Genomic DNA, 24,042 nt, shown 5'->3' with positions numbered 1-24,042 from the left:
AGGATCACACCAAAACACCTTGGCAAAAAGGGTCTTGTCAAAACACCTTGGCAATAAGGGTCTTGTCCGAGTACCTTGGCAGACACTTTGGCGATAAGGGTCTAGTTTGAACACTTTGGCAATGAGAGTCTCATCCAAGCACCTAGGCAAGGAGGGTCTTGTACAAACAGCTTGGCAAGCAGGGTCTTGTCAACCCATCAATGCAATAAGGGTATGCTTTACCCATCCGTACGATACGTTTCTGTGCCACTATTTTATATTATGTGCTCACTAAATATAAATCCTCAGAATGGATCATATCATATGCATTAAAAATACTTTCATACATGTTTTATAAGCTAATGCTTGCTTTAGGCAGTACATATAAGATTTGATCTAGATAATACTGGTTCCAGGATGTAAGAGGAACAGACAGGAAATCTGATTTCTCAGACACAATGAAAAGATAGTATTAGTAAATTTAGCAATGATAATGATATTAGAATACAACAATATTGCTTAAATAGAAAAATAGGCAACATCTTGACACTTGCCACATTAAGTGAGGTCTTGAAAATGCTAAGGAATGAAAACTGCAAAGTATGTCAACGTTCAATGTGTAATTCTTCATTTTTTCTGTGGTGGCGCTGCAAGGAAATTGAACACTTGCTGCCAGACTACAAGGGATTAGTGGGGGTCCAGGAGGTGGGACACCCTGTAATTATCTTACTGTTTGGGGGAACCTTCTAACAAACATTGGACAACCCCGTTAATATATGACATTTAGATGACGACGTAGCATCTCTATTCTACAGCCAGTATTGCTTTGACTAGTTACCGTTGTAGTACAAGGCAGTATATTGTATTAGTATTCTGTAAACACCGCCGTACATTTGTAGAATTTGTGTATCAGTGATGTGGATGATTAATATTGTCCGCTCAATAACAGCCCAGACATTGAATTCAAGATGAAGACAGTGATTTTCTGCAAAGTAGAAATTATTTATATATTACTTTCCCACAAAGGACAATCTGGTAACAATCTCTAAATGCTACAAGCAGGAATTATGCTGTCGGAGTGAATGTCATCCAGCCTTATATCATATCATTCACTAGACAAGAATTCTGCTGCTAATGAGATGTAAATCGCAGGTAATTACCGACACTTAGGGCCGTGAGATTCTCAAAGTGACAAGACCAAGAATGCAATTGAAGTCTTGAGAATAATAGATGTGAAGCCGTGTCACTAAGATCTCTGATAGTGCCGAACAGAGAAAATCGCAGAACATCTTATAAATTTCTCCCATTGTAGATGGGCCCTATAAAAAAATGCTTTTGGCAGATCTTAGAATTCCTGTGCTCAAGAGAAATCCATAACTAGACTAATAAAAGTAATTGGACACCTGAGCAAGAATCAAAAGTAGTATTTATTTCCATATGTTAATACTTAGTGCGGCTGTTTTGGTTCTAATGACATCAGATACTTTCTGTGGCATACTTTCTCCTAATGTCTGATACATTTAAGTTAGAAATTCCCTCCATTCATCCTGCAAACGTCTGGTAGGTTCTTTGAAAGAAGATGCATCGGTCCGTCTATAATGGTGCAAGGAGCATTGTTATTGGACAGTTGGAAGAACGTTCTGTGGAGTGAAGAATCGCGCTACTCCATCTTCACATCAGATGGAGGTACCTGGGTGTGGAGGTGTCTGGGGAATGCCATTTGCCTGAATGTGTTGTGCCAACAGATAAGTAAGATAGAGGTTCCGTGAAGCTCTGAGGATGTTTTACGTGGCATGGTCTCGGTCTGTTGGTTGTAGTGACAAGAACCATGAACATGGAGGTGTACCCTGACATTCTAGACAATAATGTGCTGCTGACAATGTGGTAATACTCTGGGAATGGTCGTCCATACTTCCAACAAGACAACATGCCTTGTCCAAATCCACCGCTGTTTTACGTTGGTTTGAGGATATGGATGTTCCACGATTGGACTGGCTGCAAAGAGTCCGACCTGAACCCTACTGAACATCATTGGGACGAACTGGAACATTGTGTCAGGAAATATGAACAATATCCATCTTTTTTGAGAGAACTTGTCAGATGTTTGTAGGATGAATAGAGGGAAATAGCAGCTGAAGTGTATCAGACATTAGTAGAAAGTATGCCACAGAGAGTATGCGATGTCATTAGGGCCCAAAGAGCCCCACTAAGTATTAATTTTGATTCTTGCTCAGGGGTCCAGTTACTTTTGGTAGAATGGTGTAAAAGATTCCAGGTGATATTTGTAGGATCTTCATTTCTTCCATTTCCAAAGTCTTGAAATTATTTGTCATACGTAAGATATCTAAGTTCAGAATTTTTTGAGCAATGCATGCCAGTTACAGCCTGCGAACAACATTGTTACAAGGGATAAGCATTAATGATATTAAGCACTATTGAAATATATCTAGAAAATTAAGAAGGCAAGAGTATCAGACTGGGGTTCATTGAGCCCCTTAGAGGAGATGATTCAGAAGGGGTTGAATTCTGCTGGACCTTTTGGGCCCATTATTTTGTTAGAGCCTGCATGGTCCTCTGGTATGCTGGTGGTCCAGTGAGATCTGAATATTATGTATATTTCTATGTTGATGACTTTTTTGTGCACATATTAAACTCTACAAACTAATTGATCTTTTAATGGAGTCAAGTGTGCATCTTTAGAAACTGCCCAGCCACCAGGACATTGTTGTGAGCCGACATGGCAGGTGTAGATAACCACAAATCTCAAAGGCATACCCAGAATTCAACAATTGGCCACAATTGGAATTCTACACAGATCTTCTCACAAGACTTTTTCCTCAACCCGTTTTTTGGACTTGTGGCTATCATATTGAAATAGAGTCAACTATGTCTCCTACCTTCCAACTCTGTGCCACAGCTATCAGCACCCTCATGGGCTTTCTTTGCTGCGGTCTACTAGCTCATCACACACTCGGAGAGGGCCACTGTTGCAGCCGTGCTGAGGCCTGCACCTTGCCTGCAGGCCAACCAGGTTTTGGGTGTGCCCTTGCTTCTCCGGGAGCTGAGGGGTGTGGTAGCTGCAGGAGGAAGGTCAGTCAGCACCTGGTGCTGAGTAGCCTGGCTCCTATTTAAACAGGGCCAGCACTATCTCCTGTGCTGCTTAATCACTTCAGTTGCATTTTGGACAGCAACGGAGCAACATAGCTTGGGGGAAGCTCTCCTTGCAAGCTAAGTTCTTTTCTGTTTTGTTTGGTTCTGTTTCGCTTCTATTTTGTACTAAGGCTCCCTGATAGGGACTTGTTAGTGGCCCAGGCACGCGTGCGGGCTCGCACTTGTCAGAGCGATATGTCCACTGAGTAGGCAGGGCCCCCTCCTGGGTTAGGGGACTATAGGGAGAGTATTCCCCATAGTGTTATGTTTCCTTTGCACAGTTGTGCCTTTGATTTATGTTATTGAGGTTGCACGTCCGGAGGACGCAACAGCCACCATCACGCTACTCAGCCTTTGCCCTTTCTGCCTGTTGATAGGAGGAACGCAACGTCCTCACAGCTATGTGTTCTTAAGCCTTGGAGTCAGCTACTGCATTGTTCCCCACCAATCACGGTGTCTGGGGCTATACCTGCCCAGCATGATATTGAAATGTATGCCGCCAGAGCATGGGAGAGTCACTATAGATGTAAAATAGTGATATAAATAAAATATATGCTTTGTGTGTGTATATATAATAGAAAAACATCACTCTATGAAGATCTTGGTGCAGCATTGTCCAATTTCAGTGTATGTTCACACAAACAAGTTATGAAAATTGATGCTGTTTCGGGCCAATCATGTGATCTGAGAACGTGAAAAAAGAGGAAAACGAGTCTGTGAAGCTAACAATGGAGACAATGTTGCACCCACTGAAACTTATTTTGTGCCTGGATAAAGATTAAGGAGTGAAGATGCCTTTAAGACACCGTCGAGAGCCATTTCATCAAATGGACGAGGGCTGCATACAGCTGGTAGATATTTGCATCATAATGCATTAGAAGACCAATGGGATGCCACAACCGTGGGCTGAATCTAGAGATGGTGGTCAGTAGAACAAAATGTGCATCGTTGTAGTGGGACTGGAGCACCGAGATGAAAGTCATAAGACACAGAACAACGCATTCAGCACCATGCAGTAGCGGCACCACAATTCACAGCTGCTAACATTCTCTAGGGTGTATGGACAGATTTGAATGCTCCAATGTTGACAATGACAGTTTTTCAAGCTGTCCGTTGCGAAGATTGCCCCTTGCACCACGCCATTGTCATGAAAGCTTTCAATGGTGTCGCTCCAGTGCGACCTGATATGAGAAATGGCATCAACAGCCGATCACCTCTAGTATACATCAGGGGCACAATGACGGCACTCCGCCATGTTTTTCTGAATTTGTCCAACCCCTTTTTACAGTCAAGTAGAGTTCCTCCATGGAAGTTATATTCATAAATATTACAAATCTACTGCATTATCTCAGTCTTGTCATGTCTTGAGGCATTGCTAAATGACAAAAAACTTTGCTTATATATGTTACATAAAGGCTTCAGGCTCCACATCCTCAAGGGTCTAGCATTGACCTGTTTTGGTAGCCAAAGACGTGAAATCAGCCTATGGGAACATCACCCTCCTGCTGGTTCCTTAGATGGTTCCTTGGAGGCTCTGGAGTATTTGGATATTTTCTCGCTCTCTCCCCGTGCAGATCTCACATCCGCTGATGCTCTCATTCTGTCGCTACACTCATGCATCTGATATATCAGTGTCACATCCTGACCTCGTATGCCTGGCGACTGTGCCAGCAAATCTTTGACATTAGCTCCTCGCGGCTCACAAGCTGTTTGTCATTCTCTTTTGTCTTTAACTCTGTACTGCTTTCTGAGGGAATCAGCGTCTGTACATGAAAAGAAGGCGGAAAACAGTCTTATATCAGTCCTCACAAGTAGTGTGAGGTCTTCTGTACTTGGTTATTTATGAAGGATAAGGGATGGCGAGTCAAGTAGAAGCCTGTCTCTTGAAGAACGTCATTGTAGATAGGACAAGACATGGTAGATCCTCAACATAGCTGTGTCAGGTCAAGGAGCAATGTTCTTCATGTACTTTTACCGTTTGTCTCATAATATTTGTTCATTTTCAGGTATCTCATGATTTCGCTATCAATTTTAACCCTGACGATGATGAATGTGAAGGTAAGAGACATTAGCCGATAACACTGGACTAATATTTTTCTATTTTGCCTACACGGGGCTTGTTTTTTGTAGTCCCTCTTCATGGACTCTGGCACATACCCCTATTGGGGATCCATGTTGTACACTATCCTACCAAAAGTAATTTGAGAACTGAGAAAGAATCAAAAGTAGTGTTATTCCCATATGGTACTAGTGAGGTTTCCTTTGACCCAAATGACATCAGATACTCTCCATTGTATATTTTTTGCTAATGTCTGATACACTTCAACTTTTATTTCCCCTTGCTCATCCTGCAAGTGTCTATCGATTTCTCTTAAAGAAGATGGACCCTGTTCATATTTCCTGACCCAATGTGCTAGTTCATCCCAGCGATGTTCAGTAGGGTTCAGGTCGGGAATCTGTGCAGCCAGTCCAATCATGGAGCATCCATATTCTCAAACCAACGTAGAACAGTGTTGAAAGTATAGCTGACCATTTCCAGAGTATGGACACATTGTTGACAGCACATTATTATCTAGAATGTCAGGGTCACCTCTGTGTTCATGTTTCTTGCGACTGCAACCAACGGACCGAGACCATGCCACATAACATATTCCTAGACCATAACCGAACTTCCGCCCTACTTAACTGTTGGCACAAAAACATAAGCAAAAGGTGTTCCCTGGCTCTTCTCCACACCCAGGTACATCCATCTAATGTAAAGATAAAGTAGTGTGATTTGTCACTCCATAGAACATTCTTCCATTGCTCAACTGTCCAATGTCGACGTTCCTTGCACCATTGTAGATGAGCCAATGCATTGTGCTTTGTGATGGATGGCATAACACATATATCCAATAGTGTGCTCCCATCACAAACTATTGCTGACACCTTCAAGGGACTGCATCTTATTTACCATGTTTTAGGACAAGTGACATACTAATACAAAGCGATCTATTGTACTGGTAGGGGGTGTTCAAATCCTTTTGGTAGGATGGCATATGTGTCCATAATAATGTATGGATAATGGATTTCTATCCGTTATGCACCTCAGTAACTTAGTTTATACATTCACATCTCATTTTTACATCATATTTATTTTTCATCCTCTGTATTTGTAGGTATTCAGGGCATAGTGGAATCATACCAGAGTTGCCTCCCTAAAATTCAGCTGTACGGTCCTACAAATGTGGCACCTATCATATCCAGGGTGGCACGACTGGCAGCAGAAGAAGAGAGAACTAAAGAGGCATCAGTGGGTGATATGTCACGAAGACTATGAAATTGATATATCAATTCCAGCACATGTCTCATCACATCTCTCTCTTGTTACAGAAATACTATATTCTGCTCATACTCACCGATGGAGTGGTAACAGATATGGCAGATACCAGAGAGGCTATTGTGCGAGCATCCTACTTGCCTATGTCCATCATTATTGTGGGTGTTGGAAATGCAGACTTTACCGACATGCAGATTCTTGATGGGGATGATGGGATTCTGAGAGCACCCAAAGGGGAGCCCGTTCTCCGAGACATTGTCCAGTTTGTACCATTCAGAGAATTCAAAAATGTACGTTTCTTATATTCTATAGCATGTTATAATCTTCTCTCATATTATCTGATTTCAATTAAAATTCTGATATGACACCCTCAGGACGTCTATGGTGCTAGGTTATTGGGAATTACAGACCACTGGAAGTTACATACCGTATATCCTGAAGTCAAATATTATTACTGCTTGCCTGCCTATCCAGTCCATCTGCTTGGACCTTGTTATTGCTACTGTGTCACTAGCTTAAAGCTTTTCTACATTTATAGATAAGCACCAGTTTACACCATCAGGTACTATACCTTGGCCCTGTATAGTATCTGCAGCCCCACTACTTAGACTATCTGTAGGAGTGACAGCCTGGAGACCCCACACCAAAGACCTTATCCCGCTTGGAGGATTCAAGGATGAAAACTGGGGTTCCCCAGATGCTGCCTGCTCAGTTAGCCCAAAGTCAAACTACTTTGACATTGATTTGAAGGATTGCTGCAGAGGTATTGTCCCATCTTCCTTATTTGCATATATTTCCCAGAGGAGCATGCATGGCCTTATAAGTGTTCTCCATCACCTCCTGGCTGTCTCCACACACCTTCTAGGTGCTTTTCTTAAGGTGAAACGATATCTCTCCTGAAACTTGTCTGTGGCATACAGAAGCACTCACACTCACACATTTTCACTAGCAGGTCCTTTGCCATGTGTTACAGGTCCTCTGTGACAATGAGATGCCAGTGATTGGGGGTCATAACTTCATCCATACTATTCCAGTGGGCCTTCGAGAAAAAAACTGCATTGTAAAAATAAATATTCATAAATATTTACTCCTCTGAGATTACATTTAGGGGACTAAAGCACTGAAGCCAGCATGAATGTGCCAACATTATCATGCCAATGCAACAGTGGCCTATATAATTTGAGTACCTAAATGTAATCTGGGTCCCGTCATGGGACATGTCATTTGAGGCCCATTGGAACACTAACAGGTGAAATTATGAACCCTGAATATTTGGCAACTGTCTCTAAGGACCTGCTACCTGCTATGGAGTATTTACCAGCACTGTGTTACCAAGTAATTTTCATGTTAATCAAGTACCAGATAAAATGAGAAGACTGCTACTCAATATTCACAGAGAATTGGAAGTAAATGATGCTGCTCCTCAACCACAAATTCTGTCTTTTCTGTGTTTCAGGCCTCACCGGCTGCCTTGGCAAAATGCGTCCTGGCTGAAGTGCCCAAACAAGTAGTAGAGTATTACAGCTACAAAGTCTACCCTCCCCGCTGTCCAAAGGTAGATTCCCCGGACTCTGCTCTCAATTCTCCTCAATGAATCCAGTCCGATGCTCTCCTAACCAATGTCCCCTACCCTTCACTGGAAATACCATAAAGCTTGTACCTCTCAACTTTCAAACCATCATCCAATGCCATCTGATGGACTAGACAGAGCCCCAACCACTTAGAAGTCCATCTCACTTCAGTTGCTGTTGGAAAAACCATTCTCCTATCCATGCAGGACAATGATTCATATGGACGCCTAATGCACTGATTGACCTTATCTGCTGGAAGAGCCACCATCTACCGTGGAGGTTGGTGTCTTCAGTAAAACCTGGTCTCAGGTCCATCTTATTGTACTTGAGATCCTGATTTTATCTTGGCAGAGATTGGCCCTTCTAGTGAGACTCTGAATGTAAAAAAAATAAAACATCATAAGGACCACCGGGAAAAGTCTTCTAGAGGCTTGGTTATTATTGCCAGGTCTACAGCATCCTCACTTACATTTCTATACGCACCATGGTTGGGAGGGTGATTCTGTGATGTTCAGTTTTGTGATTGGAGCTTCTGTTATCCAGAACTTATACCATCATTCCTGTTCCATCACATCACTGGATTTGAGGTCAATCAGGGGATGATCTAGCTACATTGCCTTTTTGTTTTTGTCGTGTTTTTTTTTTGTAGGCAGAAGTCACAGTGGGATTCTGTTCATCTGGCAATTTTCTGTCTTCTCATTTTATTCTTCTATTGAAAGATCTAACGTAGCGAAGCATATTCCTTTTGAAAAGCAAGTCTTTTATAAGCTCAACTTAACACTTCATTAGTGCTTATTTTACATTATTTTTTTATATCGGTAGAATTGTAGATGGAAGGGTCTGTAGAAATCCAAGTTATCAGGCACATGCTGGCTCATTAAAATTATCTACAAAGGGATCTCTTGGGGTCTCCTAGTCTTGCATGAGCACACAAGTCTATGTGACTTTACTTTTGATATCTGTCAGATTAACACATCTAATAGCAAGCCAGAGAATGAACTGGGGGGAAGTTGCAAGGCGAACAAAAGCCTGTGGGGTCTCTGAAGCCATTTCCAGAAGACTCCTCAGTAACTTGATGCTTGGTCTTTGAATGAGTGTTGAGGAGACCCCTCTCTATACTTCTTGGCCACCTTCAAGCCTTGACATTTTCGAAGGCTGATGGTAACGATAAGTAGATCTTTCTTAAGGTTTTCCAAAAACATTTCATGTTCTGTCAATCTGACGGTAACAAGCAAAGGAGTACCCTGCTATAGCACATACTGTACACTTGGGAGTAGAGCTGGCTTTATGCATTTCTAACATTCAGTCCCATGTTTTATAATGAACCCAATGCAGTTTTACAGAAGTTTTATGTCACTTACAATTATTGTAAAATCCAAAAAAATATCTAAAGTGAAAAATGAAAATATCAGAGGAGAGGGATCAGAAAGTTCTAGTTCTATATATTACATATAGCTAATAGACATACAGAATGCACTAATTATACATATACAGATATATCTATGTATCCATTTATTTATTTACTTATATACATGACGACAATGGGTTAAACCAAGTATTAATGTGGCAGGACTGTCTCAGGCTGTGAATTGCATTGACTCTTTTTTCTAGTGAGAGAATGCATATCATTTAACGTTTTCAATGCATGTACAGTTATCAAATCTCCTGAGAACCCGCTCGTATTGTAGCAACTAGAAAGGCCCAGATATGCACTTCTATACTAATTGTTGGCGCTTTTGTGAAGTCTGCATGCTTCTCGTATTTGTGTCCTGGAAGAAAAACGCCCCCAATAAAGTGCTCTGTTCTCTCTCTTCATCTCTGTTCTATTTTTCCTTTGCTATATTACAACTTTCGAATGGGGGATTGTGTATGTTCCCTGTTGGTAATTTCCAATCATGTTGCTTCTACGGAGCTCGAATTGGTGGTCATTGAGGTTGGGTAGCTCTTCATTGACCGTGCCTGTCCTTCCTCTAACGTTAATGGTGCTTTTCATGCACATGGCCATATTAAAACTCTGTGCATGTTCTGACTTGTATCGAACCGCAGTAAGACATCTACGGGACCTTTAACACAGACAGGAATTTGGCCGCAGGACGCAACGCAACACACAGCTGTGTAAATATGCACCAAAGTCTGCACAATTATATGGATTTTGATGAGGAATTGCCAGTAGAATTAGGGACCTTGACCACATTTGCATGGCTACATGCAGAGTTTAATGCTAAATTGCCTAGGAATTAAGCCTTTTTCAATGCGGCATCAAAATCCACAAGGATCCATGTGGATTTTGGTGCAGAGTGTTCAGTTTGTTGCAATGTGCACCGTGATCAAATTCCACCCATGTGAAAAGTCCCTATAGCAGTCTATGGGGGCTTTCTGTACCGCCATATGCGACTGATTTTATAAGGTCTGTATTGCTGCTATACCACCTAGCATTGTGTTAGTCCAAATGGACTCTTCTCAGGTCATTAGTCACATTCATCTCTCCATTAAATGACTAGTAAACATATGGCTGCTGTCCGTGAACTGTGTGCGATCTCTGCACTGTAGCATGAAGAGCCAGTACCCAGCAGTTCTCATAAGCACAGTAATTACCAACTTTGTATTGTTTACCCTTTGGGGCTTGGCATCTGGCAATACACAAACTCCCTAGACGATATCCCACCATATGTCACAAATAAGCCTGTGATGTGCTCTTGCAGTTTTTAACAAACTGTCTTACTATGTGAAGGTGTCAGCAAATTTAAGGCCTTAACAAAATTCTTTCACCCCTTCATAAACATGTTGGCATGAACATGTGGTGATATGGACATCTTCGCCCGCAGCGAGACAAGCCTATGAGAGATGAATCCGTTTTGCAATTTCAGTAGGTTTGTTTTTCATGCCAAGTTCTTGTCAGCAATTTCCCCAGGCTCAGATTTCCCCATCGGAGACATCCTGTTATTATGAACTGCGATCAGGCTCCAGTATTCCTCCCTCCTTCCTCAACCTACAGAGATGTGATAGGGATTCTCCTCTTAGAGAGTGGTAGACTTCATGCATTAGATTTCTGTGTTGAGACAGTTTGTACATACTAATTCTGTATAATTTATCTTGTCACCAAATATGCAGATCTAAAAACAAATCTGCCTTCATGTAGCAGTACGGTGACACAATAAAGTTTACAAATGTTTTATCTGAAGGTTGGAAAGCAGAGGTGTAGGCGCAAAGGTAGCAGTGGGGTGAAGAAGTAGATGAGCTTCCCCCTCTGCAAGAGAGTCAACCTTAGAACCCCTAGAAGAACCGAAGAGTGGTGCCACACCAACACTGTCTCCTCCTATTTTGCATTTTGGCGTAGCCGGAAGGGTGGTACAACCATTGGCAACCAAAGTAGCAGCACATATTAAGGACACTGGACTGTAGTGTGCTGCTTGGGATGGCAATAGAACAACTGTACTGGAGCATAAAGGAGTAGAGTAGCTTCTTTCCCCCAAGAGAGTCATTCCTAGGACAACCAAGCAGTGCTGCCACTTCAACGTTGTCCCCTCATATTGTACAGTGGCACCTGGGCCTTAGTACTTGAGGAAGCCCAAAGGTCTCACTACATAGGAAGATATTAGCATCATACATGGTAGGTAGGGAGCAACATTTCAAGTTTTGCATTGGTGCCAAGAAGTTTTACTTTTATACAGAACAAGAAGAAATATTTCCCAAAATGGCTATTTAATATCTTCCCATAGTCATGTGGCAGGAAGGACTATTCTTGTCTCTAAGTAGTCAAGGTGGCGAGTATGCTTCTCAAATCTTGATTGATACTGTTTCATGCCCCCTGACAGATGAAATTGCACTCACTGGTCCAAGACATTGTACAGAAGCTCTCATTTAATGGGGTCTTGCCTTGGTGACAGTACGGTGGTAACCAACAGGATAGCTGGAAAAAGTTGCTTCCCATCTAAGAGGGTCCATCACCATTCAACGGTGAGGTACAGTTAGTGATCACTGTGGATGGTGCAAGGAGCAATACAAAATTAAAGGTGGTTTACTGGTAAATAAGGAAAATTGGTCATGGTGGAGGGGGACCACATTCCAAGCTTTGTAATTGGGCCCCATGGTTGCTTATCACCCCTGGGGGACATAATTGATATAAGTTCAATACTATTCATTTCAGTGCCACAGAACCTGATGTGACTAATTAGATTTGCTACATCAAGAACTACAGCAAAAATGGTCAATGAATCCTGAAAACCTACTAGGCAATGAAGTTAATCTCCATTCAAATAAATTGGGGTGAGCTGCACTACCACACAAGACTTGTAGGTGTGGTGCTGTTTTTGGAAGGAAGCTGCCATGGTTTTCAAATCCTGTATAACCCCTTTAATTTATGTCTTACTTTTTCCAAGCTTCCTGACATACATCCACAAACAAATGCTAAGTAGAACATTTGGGAGATCTCGGAGACGTCTCTGCAGCTGCCGGCTCAGATCACATCTTGCATTTCTATACACCTCTTTATTTGCTGCTAAAATTCTGTCATACCCGAGAGCCTCGTCTGTCAGAGGTATCAGTAACCTCCATTGTAATGATTGCATTGCTAGTCGGAATGAAGCAGGGGATGGATAATGTTATATTAGCAGATTAGGTTTTATTACTGTGTTGTACGCTCCCTGTCTCTAGACTCAAAACATTCAGGAGAACCTTAGATTTAATTTAGATCGCTGTATTCAAACGGCGGCTCGAAGTACATAGCGCGGCTACTGGGAGTAGTGGATGATTAGCTGACATGAGCTCTGTAAATATGTTAATGAAGGGATCTGGCTTAAGAAAAGAGCACAAGTCATGCATCGGTCACAAGGAGTTGCAAACCAGGACAAGGCGGCAATGGGAAAGTGGCAAGCAGGGGCCATGCACAGCTTCTTTTCAGCAGTCCCATAGGCACTGAATGGAGCAACATGCACACTTGGCAAGCCACTCCATCCAAACTCCTCCTCCTTGCAGTGGGAGGAAATAGGGGGCATGGACCCCCATTCTTGTGATCAGTTGGACCCCAGCGATCGGACATTTTGGTAATACCTTTAAGGTATTACTTGTTTGATGGGTGTGTAGTGGCCCAGAGTAACGGGGCTTCTCCATAACTATGAATGCATTTGTCCTGTGCCTATGTATTGTCAGTGTCTCCTATGTGAGTGAATATGATGTGTATTGCACCTCTACAGCACTGAATGAGTTACTGTTTGGGTTATGGCTGGAAAATGTATATTGTTGTGTATCATGTGACCTTGTTTCATATATGTGTTTGCAAGGTGCATGAAAGTGAGTAGAGAGTTAGTTGGGTTGGTGAGATGGTTGCAAGAGGAGAGTCTGCCTGCACACAGACACCTTCAGTCTGTGTGTGGAGAAGATGGAAGAGGCTGAGAGATTGCCCTGTGTGTGTCCTGGGCCCAATCTACCCAGGCCTCTATGCTAATGACTTGAAGGACCGCAAGTGTGCGAGAACCCGCCATGCAGCGCTGAGTGCCCTTTCCCAAACATGAGTGTGTAGTGGTAGAGAGAGAAAGAGAGTCGGAGTTTGCCAGGGACCGGGTCATGCAGATAACTGGACTGCTGATTGTCTGGAGCAAGCCATGAGAACCTCCCTGTCACACCACTAATTTGCTTGCACCAGTGTCCTGATGGTGGATGTACTCTGTACTGGACTGTAACTGAATTTTCAAGTAAACAAGCTCTACCGACTGTTCCCGGTTTAGCTCTGAAACGTTAACAATGTTTGTGTGGACTCTTTATTGACGCCTTCTGTATTCACCACAAAGGACAGAACGGTGACGTCACACGTGACAATGAACTTAAGGTAAACCATAGTTTGGGTTACCCTTTGAATGGTCTGCCCTCGGTTACTTGGACGGGTCTCGTGCTACCCTCTGGGTGGGAGATGGTAGAGCCCCATAACAAGGCCCAAACTCTACCCCGCTGTCTCCTAAGGCTGAGGGCCCGCTCCTTGGACACTGCAGGTGCCTACAAGCTCCTGATATGTAAATCTGGTACTGACTATAATCTAGCAGCCAGACATACATGCAGAAAAATAAAAACACTTCTCTCAAAAACATTTAGTGCAGGTCCCTGTATTGGCCAGCATTGCAATGATGGAATATCATATTGTCGGCTTATCTTCTCATTATTCGACAACTTCAAAGACCGATTTGTTCAAGACCGCAGTGTGACTCTTGGCGGACTATCCTATCCTGTTGTGCTATCATTTGATTGGTTGATACTTACCTTCTATTCTGCCTCATTATACTTAGTATAAAGTGCTATAACCAGGTAACGGTTCCAGAGACTCCTTTTCTATGCGTTCTTCTAAGAACATGAGCTGCTGGAGTTTGTTGCAGTGCTAAGGATATAGCTTCATTACTTGAGTTTCACATAGAGTCTTGTCTTCTATCTCTGCAGTGTCTGAATCCTGCTGGTTATAGATTTGTTTTCAATTGTAAACCTCCAGGAAAGCTTCTTCTCCTAGCAGTCGGATGCAATCCCTGCATGCGGAAAACTGGATTCAGTACGATCATTTTGAAAATTTTGCAATGTGACTCAAACAAGAAGAATGCTGAAAATGAAAGCAATGGTGACCAATTAGTTAACTTCAATCTGTTTGTTTGCAATAAGCCTAGTGGTAACAGTTGATGGCTAGGGTCCCATAAGTGGAACATTTCCAGGATTAATCTCCAAGGAACCCACTTAATGGAGAGGGCTTGTTCAAAATAAAAAGCCATTTTAAAAGAATTGTCTAACCGCGGACACCCCCTTTCCTATGGAAGGCTCTGTCGACACCCTCAGCAAAGAGATGATTTTACCAAGGGAAGCTGTGGCCTACCAGGTGAATAACTATCAGGCACGTATGATGTAATGGCGTAATGTATGGTTCAAAAATAACCAAAAATGCTATACACAGTCCTAGGAATTCACAAACAAATCAATAAGATCATAGAACACAGTTGCTTCTTATGTGGCTGCCTTGGTTTAAGGACAATTATCGAGCCCAAGTATTCCTCTGAATGCTTGTTCACATGACAATTGGGCCACCAAAGGGGCAAAAAAAATGGGCAATTGATCAGCTGACAAACAAGTGAATTCTTGTTCGTCGGCTGACTGGCTCACTACTCACTCAGCGGTACATCTTTCTGTGAGAACAAGAAAATGTATAGCTGGCCTAATGGCACAAATAATGACATCAGTGTTTGTTCCCAATCCATAAGCCAATTTTGGGCTTAGATATATATAAATATATAAAAAAAATTGAGGGGTGCTGATCGTGTTATGGAACATGTGCTCATGGAGGATGGAACATGCACTCAGTGCTCACTCCACGATGCGAGGGGCAGGATCTGAGTGAGATCATCATTAATGTAACTTATAGTGCGGCAGACAGTAACAGGGCTGAGGAGGAGTGGATGGGCTCAACTGTCACAGCAGCTGAGTTGAGTTGGTGTAGTAAGGTGCAGCTGCCCACGGCTGGCACATAGAGCGTGGCTGTCAGCTGGTTGCTACTTGCAGAGGTGCTTGTGTGTTCAGCGTGGTCTTCAACAATCAGCTAACTTCTAACTTGGTCGTGGAGGAAGTCTCCCTGTTCTGTGTCCTAATTATACCAGGGGCACATTCCCCACCTGACCCGCCAGCTATGCTCCTGCACAAACCATAGGAAATTTTTAGCCCAGACTATTTGAAAAGTTTCTTGAGTTTTTAAGTTGATTGATAGCATTGTGAGAATAAAAAGGCTTTCAAAAGTGGATATACCCATTTAATCTACTGGATGCCTCATTTGTGTTGTCACTGATTTTTGAAGGCAAGAAGTTGCAACTATTTAAAGGAGTTATCTAGTAAAAACAACCCAGATGGATAGCCGATATCAATGAGGAAAGCTTGCCATACAATACAGCATTACATGATGGCTAGTCCAGGTCTGATAAAGTAGTAGCTGCTGCAAGAGAAGGGTGCATAATAGAGCATGTGGACAGGACTTGTCAATGTCAGACAATCCCTTTAATTTGGGGTGAAGGTTGATGAAAACCATTACTTTCCACGATGCTGAGTTGTCTCTACATGTACTAACTGAAAAACGCCTCTTTCGTTGTTAGATTATTATTTCCCTCCCGGGCTCACTTATTTTTTAAGTGTTTGAAAACATCTGCATTTTTAGGCAGCAAAGTCCCTGCACCGCGGGGGTGGTGATAACTCGTTATCTGAATTATTTGGAAACACAATGCTATTTTAACGACACCAGATGTCTTTAGTGATATATTCTACTCCAATGGTGAGAAAATGTAGTCACCCCTGCCGCTCGGCTAATTCACACGTCCAATGCCCCCTAAATGAAGAAATATTTTCTTGCTTTCGTCCTTTCCTAATTCTGTAGATATTTATCTTCTGCAGAGTTGTCCTTGCCTGGGGAACAGACTAGGCGTTCTGAGGACATTGTATTTCAGTAAAAAATTATTTTCAGCTAACCTCAAAACTGACAATTATTCTTTTAAGTAGATGCTGGTAACTTCTGCTACTAAAGAGGTCGGTAAGATAAAGTACCCTGGTGCAAGCACTGAGTCATCACTGGCTCCTGGGGTGATGTCACATCATGACATTTTCTTGCCAGACTGGGTTGCCATTGCCTTCCCCAGTTATCTTTTACCCCCCCCCCCCCCCCCAGCAAGCTGGGTGCTCATTTACTGACCTTGAAAGGATGAGTCAACCTTGAGCTGGCTACCTGAGCCACATGTGGATTGAACCTGCAACCTTCAGGTCATTGAGAGCTGACCTTCCAGTCAGCTAGAGCTTAGGACTGCCTTAACACTCTGCGCCACATGAGGAGAGGTATCTGATGTCAATAAAGGCCCTAAATAGGGCAACTGCCTAGATGAGAACATTGACATAATGTCCTGAGTAAACTGAAGCTGAAGTTCCCGATACCAGACAATTATGTCTAACAAAATTTATTGAACTGTCAGGGTAGATAATACAGTACAACACGTTTCAACCTTCTAGGGGTCTTCATCAGATAATGTATTATCTATCCTGATGGTTCAATAAATTTTCTTGGACATAAACATCTGGTGTCGAAAGCTTTCAGTGTTGGTCTTCCACATCAGCACCATTATTGGTGTTCTTCTGCATTTTCTACGGAGCGGGTTGCAGTGCTTGACTATACCTCCTTATGTCCTTCATGGCTTGTGTCTAGTGGGACCGACAAGTGGGGATCACTGCATACATCAGGCTTAGACTGGAGTTGTGCCCAAGCAAGCACAACATCTTCAGGTGAGACAAACAATATTTCTTTGTATCCCTTTTTCCTCATCAGAAAACTACACTTAGATCTGCACCTCTGCATCCTTTGTGTTTTTCTTTGTTGGAGTCCTTGTATTGATCACAACCTTGACCTATGATATGTTCTAGCTAAAAAAAATGCCTATTTCACTTGATGATGAATAAGTTATTTATACTTTAGGAGCATTTATGCAATGACTCAACTAGGGCCGAAAAATATCCAGTTGTTTAACATTATACAGATGGGATGCAAAAAATTTTGGATGCATGAAGCATAAGAGTAATGCCATTAGGGTGAGGGTAATTGTGGATTACAGGGCACAAGCGCTGGCCATTACCGCACTTTTAATGACTAGTAATAGAGATCAATGACCCTTTATGACAAATGGGACGGACAACTTCTCAAATGCTTGCCGATCCGAGAAAATGCATCTATTATATACAAATGGTTTAACACTAATGTCGTGCATAATATATTTTGCTTGCATAAATTCATATCCAAATGATATTTAAAGGGGATGTCTGGTTACTTTTTGAAAATTTAATGGTGCAGATGTGTGAAAATAAAAAATACAGAAGTACTTACCCATTACTGGCCATGGCTATTAAGCATTGCAGCCCCACAATCGTCTCCGTTTCTGTAGACAGTGCAAGTTAGGTGACCACTGCCTGCCAATCAGAGGCCGCAGCATTATTGTTCAAAATGCCTGGCATCATGGTATCCAGGATGTGAGCGCTGATACCAGAATAACTGGCGGTGATGCTGCAGCCTCTGATTGGCATGCAGCAGTAACCTGACTTCCACTGTCAACAGAGACTGGGACAACTGTAGGGCTACAATGTTGGATTGCTGGGGCCGAGGACAGGTAAGCACAGATATATTTGTTATTTTCACACATGTGCACCTGCCATACCATTTTCGAAAAGTAAATGGACAACCCCTTTAAAGTTGGCCATATACTAGATAAATGTTGGTGGATCTAATGTTTAGGGAGACAGTCAAGCATTGGGCATGTTGGATTTCACCATACTGATTTCCACCAGAACACCACCGATTAATGGGGAAGACTGGTGTGGACAGTTATTTTATGTATATGTCTAACTCAAATCCAAAGGAATGTTTCAAGAAAGGAGTTAAGGTGACCATTAAGTTGGCTAGATGAATTTTGGTTAAACTCGCCTATTTTGGCAGAACTGCCCTGGCTGACCATCTAATGTGTGGGGGAAGTATAAGGACTCTTTCCTGAGGGCAGATGTTGTGGAAAAGAAGGCTCTGACATATTGAATGTTAACATGTCCAATCCTTTTGTTCTCAAGAGAGAGAAGCTGCTACCAAAGGGGTCCGAAGGCAGCTTATTCCCCTCTTCTTAATGAGAACATATGCAACCTTGGCTGAGCTGAGTGAGCATGTGATCTGGAAAATTGGGAGGAATAGCTGCCACTAGTGGTGTACATAGAAGGAAGATAAAATGGATCCTTTATGAAAAGATACTGGATTTTGCCCCCCCCCCCCCACACATTTTGCTCCCCCCCACACATTTATTCCCCCCTCCATTTCCTTTCTATTACCCTTAAGACATTTCCAAACCCCCTTGTTTTTGAGCAATTCAACTCCTTAGAGGAGGAGACTCCTGCACTTGCTCCAGTTACTCAATAGAAAAAGGGGTGGACCAAACATCACTGGGCCCCTCTCTCCATGGGTCTAATAGCAGCCATATCCTCTGCCTTTGTGGTATGTATGTCCTTGGCTGTCAGCTGAACTAGGAAATACTGGCTAGTGTAGCTCAATGGTGGCCTCAATGCAGGAGGAAGCAGCTAACTTCTATTAATCTTTAGAATGGGTAGCCTGACACAGGTACATGATAAGAAATTTGATTTTTATGAAATACTTTGCTGAACATTTTCTTCAAATCTCTGGAAATGTGCTCTAAGTGATGTCCCTCTCTGAGAACCCCAGGAGCCTCAGTCCATTCCACCCTACGCAGTACTCTATTCTACACCCTTAAAGGTAACTTGTCAGCAGTTTGAAGCACCTAAAACCCCTACAGATACAGCACACTGATGTAAAGCTGATTCCAAAGCATATCTGGTTATAGTTCCTGGACAATGCAGACCTTTGTAAACAGCCTTTTAAAATTTCTCGCACTTCATGCTAATGATGGTTGAATGGTAAGATTGGCCGGTTGGACAGTTCTCTGCTGACTGAAATTAATTTCGTAACCCTGCTCCTCTTTGTCTCTGTGGCGTGCATGACATCGCCAATGTCAACCATGAGATCGTTGAAATCTTGTGCATGTGCAGGGAGATTGCTAATTGGCGCATGCACATTATTTGGCTCTTTTGTGTGCAGAGTCAATTCCATCCGTGATCTGCCAACGCATATGCAAGATTTTGATCATCCTGTATCATCCACATTACATAGGCAAAGAGGAGCAGAGTTATTTAACTGACTCTAGGCAGCAGAGAGAGTCCAGCATGCCCACTCGAACATTCGACTACCATTATCATGTGGCACAGAAAACTTGAACAGGTTGTTTATAAAAAACTTTAACCAGATACTATTGGGATAAGCTTTATATCAATGTTCTGTAGCCATAGGAAGTTCTAAGTGCTCCATACTGCTGCCAAGTTCCCTTTACCCCCTTAAGGACACTCCCCCCATTTTTCTTCCCATTTTTGGTTTCTCCTCCCCACTTTCAAGAAATCATCTCTCTTATTTTTCCATCTATGTAGCTGTCTGAGGGACTGTGGAGTAAAATGGAAAAAAAAACCCTGCATTTTGTAATCCTTGGGGATATTATCTTTACTGCATACACACTGTGGCAAAAATGACATAATAATTTTATTCCATGGATTAGTACGATTCCAATAGCAAATTTATCTTTTTTTTTGTACTGCTTTTAAAAAATATATTAAAAATAGTTTTTTTCTGCCATAACTTTTTTTTATCTTGCTGTCAATTTGGGGGCTCATTTTTTGTGGGACAACCTGTAGTCTTTATCGGTGCTATTTTTGGGGTAAATATGACTGTTCTGATTTTTTTAAATGGTAAATAAGGGAAGACTTTTAATATGCTTTATTTTTACTAGAATAAAAAGCATTTTTATTTAACTTTTCCTTTTTTTTAATCCCCCTAGGGGACATGAACTTGCGATTGCTTAGTTGCCTATACCATATACTGCAATACTTCGGTATTGCAGTGTATGGTATTTTTGCTGGCATTTTATTTCTCATAGCCAGAAACACTGAATCACACTTTGTGATCTCATGACAAAGAGATGATCTCATGGGGTGGCTCTTTGGAACGCCTGTACTCCTATCAAGGTATTTAAAGGGCTAACAGCTGTGATCAGCGTGAATGCCGATCATAGCTATTGTGGGCAAGTGTCCGCTGTCAAAGAGAGCAGCCATGTGTGGAGTGGGTTACTGTGCCCTCTCAATACAAACCTTGACGTTGGAAGGCGTACATATATGCCCTATAGCGTCAAGGGGTTAAAGAGGTTGTATGAGATTGGAAACATTTAAAGTTTCTGCTGTTTTTCTAGAAATAGCACCCGTGTCCATTGGGTTGAGTCTCTCCGATTAATAGAGTTGAGTTGCAATGCCAAATATGAATAAAAGTGGTGCTGTTCCTAGAAAAAAAGCAGACCTCTTTATTCTAATCTCATAGAACCCCATTAATAATGCAACAAACACCGACAGAACATGCCAAATAATATACCAAAGGAAACAAACTTATGCAGAGGAGAGACAGAGGCGGAAGATAACAGAGAGGAGATAAATGGACGAGACTAAAGCAGTACAAGATACATCAAAGTAACTAGACGGAACATGAAAGGGATGTAGACGCACATAAACCAAGGAACAAGAAAAATAGTCTAAATAGTTAAAGAGAGCATGTCCAGTGAATAGAAGATGAGAAGAAGTACAAACCTGAGCGCATAATAAGAGCCCAAATGTGACAAGAAGAGGAAACACGTTGTGTGAAAACAACAGACGGCGCGCTCTCCGGTCTAGCGGAGCCATCCAGGGCGACATACGGGACGGGTAACAATGGCAGATTTAAGCTGACTCATTACACCAGTCACTAATCTCATGAGAAACACTGGGCGATGAAACGTGTTACTGAAATGTGAAAATTCGGTCTCACTTGTCATGCCTTTCACAATATTGAAGCAAAATTTAATAAATGATTAAACACGGTTTGTTACCCTAATTTAAAGTTGCAAACAAAAGTAAGTGAACCGTTTGGAATGACCTGGATTCCTGCATTAATTTCTAATGAAACAATCTAACTAATCAGGAACACTATCTTTTCTCCTTAGGGAGAATATCTAGAAGGTGAGTCAGTGAGGAGACTTGTAAGGCCATTCGTGCTCCTCTGGGTAATATGCAAATAAGGGAGATGGAAGAATACCTCTGCAGCGCCACTTATTGGCAGGCAGCATTCCCACAAGTCAATGTTAGACTCTTTATACAAGCCTTGTAACGATGACTGAGAATTGAAGGGCAAGCCAGAATCCATACACAGACAGCTGTTTTGGGATGTTTGCCCCTACATCAATGTGAAGTAGGTTTCTGGCTTGGCTAGCAAGAGGCCTGTGACGTGGGTCAGAAATGCCATCTTTTCTCCTTAGGGAGAGCACCTAGAAGGTGAGTGAGTGAGGAGACTTATAAGGCCATTAATACTCCTCTGGGTAATATGCAAATAAGGCAACCAAATTCCAGTCATTGTTACACGGTTTGTATAAAGAGTTTAACATTGACTTGCAGGAATGATGCCTTCCAATAGGTGGCGCTGCAGAGGTATTGTTCCATCTCCCTTATTTGCGAATCTTACTAATAACACACAAACAGTTGTAGAGTTGTAGCGCTTATGCCTTTTATTGAATACAATCAGTAATGAACCGTTGAATTTAACTCCTTAATACCACAGGATGTAAGTTTACATCCTGGGCCCATAGTACTTAGCGCAACAGGATGTAAAACAATTTCAGACCCCTGGTCCTTGATTTTGCTGGAGCCTCAGGCATACATTTTATGGAGGATTGGACTTTAAGTTTTTATTTCTGCATGATTTCATTGCCTATGTTGTTACCCAAACCAATCCAAAATTTCTGAGAAAAACCCAAACTCCAGTTTTGCAAAACTCCACAAATGGACCCCCGTGGATGTATCAGAAATCATAAAATTTGGGGGTATTGTATTATGTATTGGGCGAAGCATTAGGGCCTACTGTATCATGGATATTTTATACCATACCCCAATGTCTGCATGGCTACGTCAAGGACATGTTTTGAAACAAGCATGGCATTCCTGCATTCTAATAATACACAGTGCCCAACCCAATGATCGCTTATATAAAATCAGACTGGTACGTAATAGAGCATTTTAACACCCCTGAGAAAAACATTTCTGTAGATGAGTTTTTCGGTACATTTCAAAGGGAGGCTTCCATTCCGCCACTACCTGCCCAGTAAGAGGGTACGGTATAGTATGAAAATGTACAAGCTATGTGAGAGTACATCATGGTACACCCATAAGTTTTGAATTTATGAAGGGAAGGACACCAAAATTGAGCCTCCAGAGTGCTCCCCTTCCCCTTTGCTGGGAATTACAGTAAAGATTGTATGGGAATTGGTGTCCCCACTATTGCACCAGGGTTACTAACTCTATCTAGATAATTATTATACCAGTGTTTCCCTATTCCCAAGCCTCGCTTCCAGAAGAACTATGGCATAGTTAGAAAAGAATCAGGAAAGCCTCCCTAAGTTGTTGCTTGGGCAAATTCTCAGAAGGGGTGAGAGCCGAGCACTAAGCAGCAACAAAGTATTGTGTATCAAGTATAATCACAATTGGGATGTCCTTATATTGACCACAATACACAGCCATAGCAATACCCCCTGCCCAGTACAAGGTACTAGCACAGAGGCCCCAAAGCCAGACTGCGTCCTTGATTACAACAGGCACATGGGTGGGGTTGACCTTTTTGATCAAGTACTCATGCCATGCAATGCCAAACGGAAAGCAAGAGTGTGGTATAAAAAACTGGCCATGCACATATTACAGATGCAGTGATCCCTCGTCTATCGTGGGGGTTACGTTCCAGAGACCCCCACGACACGTGAATATCAGCAAAGTAGCGGCGCTATTTTTACAAAAATCAATCTGCCAGGTGAACTGCCAAACAATTGCAAAAGTGAACAAACAGACCGATGCTACGATCAATGAGCCAATTAGCACCGATACAGAACACATTCCATCAGCCAATAGTGTGCCGTGTACTATCTAGTTGGCAAACGGTAGCGAAAAACTCTACGAAAACAGAATTGTATATGGTGTATCTAAAATCTGTGATGCACTGCAGCTGCAATCATTGAACCGTGATATAGGGAGGGATCACTGTACCACTGTATACTGCCTATGTGGTATATTGATGTGGAGGCCAGAGGGGCACCTTTCTTGAATTCCGAAAGGAGGTCATCAAGGCACTAATATTTGGGGACCAGGAAGGGGGAGAGCCCAGTACTTCTGGAAGTGAGGCCACACATATAACACTTTCCTAGTAAAATTCCCTCCCCTGGAAGGACCCAAAAAAGGTCTGTTACAAACAAGGGCTAAGTAAGGACCCAATCTATCACTATGAAACCTGCCCCACACAACCCGGCCTGTGAATAAAAGATTGTATCAAAATAAACCACACGTCCCTGGAATTTTAATTTATTTTGTTGAACCTCA

The 24,042-nt window shown here is 42.2% G+C and overlaps 1 protein-coding gene across 2 annotated transcripts in view; it reads left to right on the top strand.

The window, feature by feature from the left end:
* Positions 1-9,834, top strand: part of CPNE7 (copine 7) — a 90,541-nt gene extending 80,707 nt beyond the window's left edge. For both annotated transcript variants that reach the window (XM_066582920.1, XM_066582919.1), the window contains 4 exons: positions 5,136-5,187; positions 6,288-6,421; positions 6,502-6,738; positions 7,905-9,834. In XM_066582920.1, the coding sequence (XP_066439017.1) occupies positions 5,136-5,187; positions 6,288-6,421; positions 6,502-6,738; positions 7,905-8,042 (561 nt within the window). In that variant the 3' untranslated portion in view covers positions 8,043-9,834. The remainder of the gene's footprint in view (positions 1-5,135; positions 5,188-6,287; positions 6,422-6,501; positions 6,739-7,904) is intronic.
* Positions 9,835-24,042: the final 14,208 nt, after the last annotated feature.

The sequence above is a fragment of the Eleutherodactylus coqui genome, chromosome 11, assembly GCF_035609145.1.
Source record: "Eleutherodactylus coqui strain aEleCoq1 chromosome 11, aEleCoq1.hap1, whole genome shotgun sequence".
NCBI lineage: Eukaryota > Metazoa > Chordata > Amphibia > Anura > Eleutherodactylidae > Eleutherodactylus > Eleutherodactylus coqui.
This window is presented reverse-complemented; position numbering and strand designations above follow the sequence as displayed.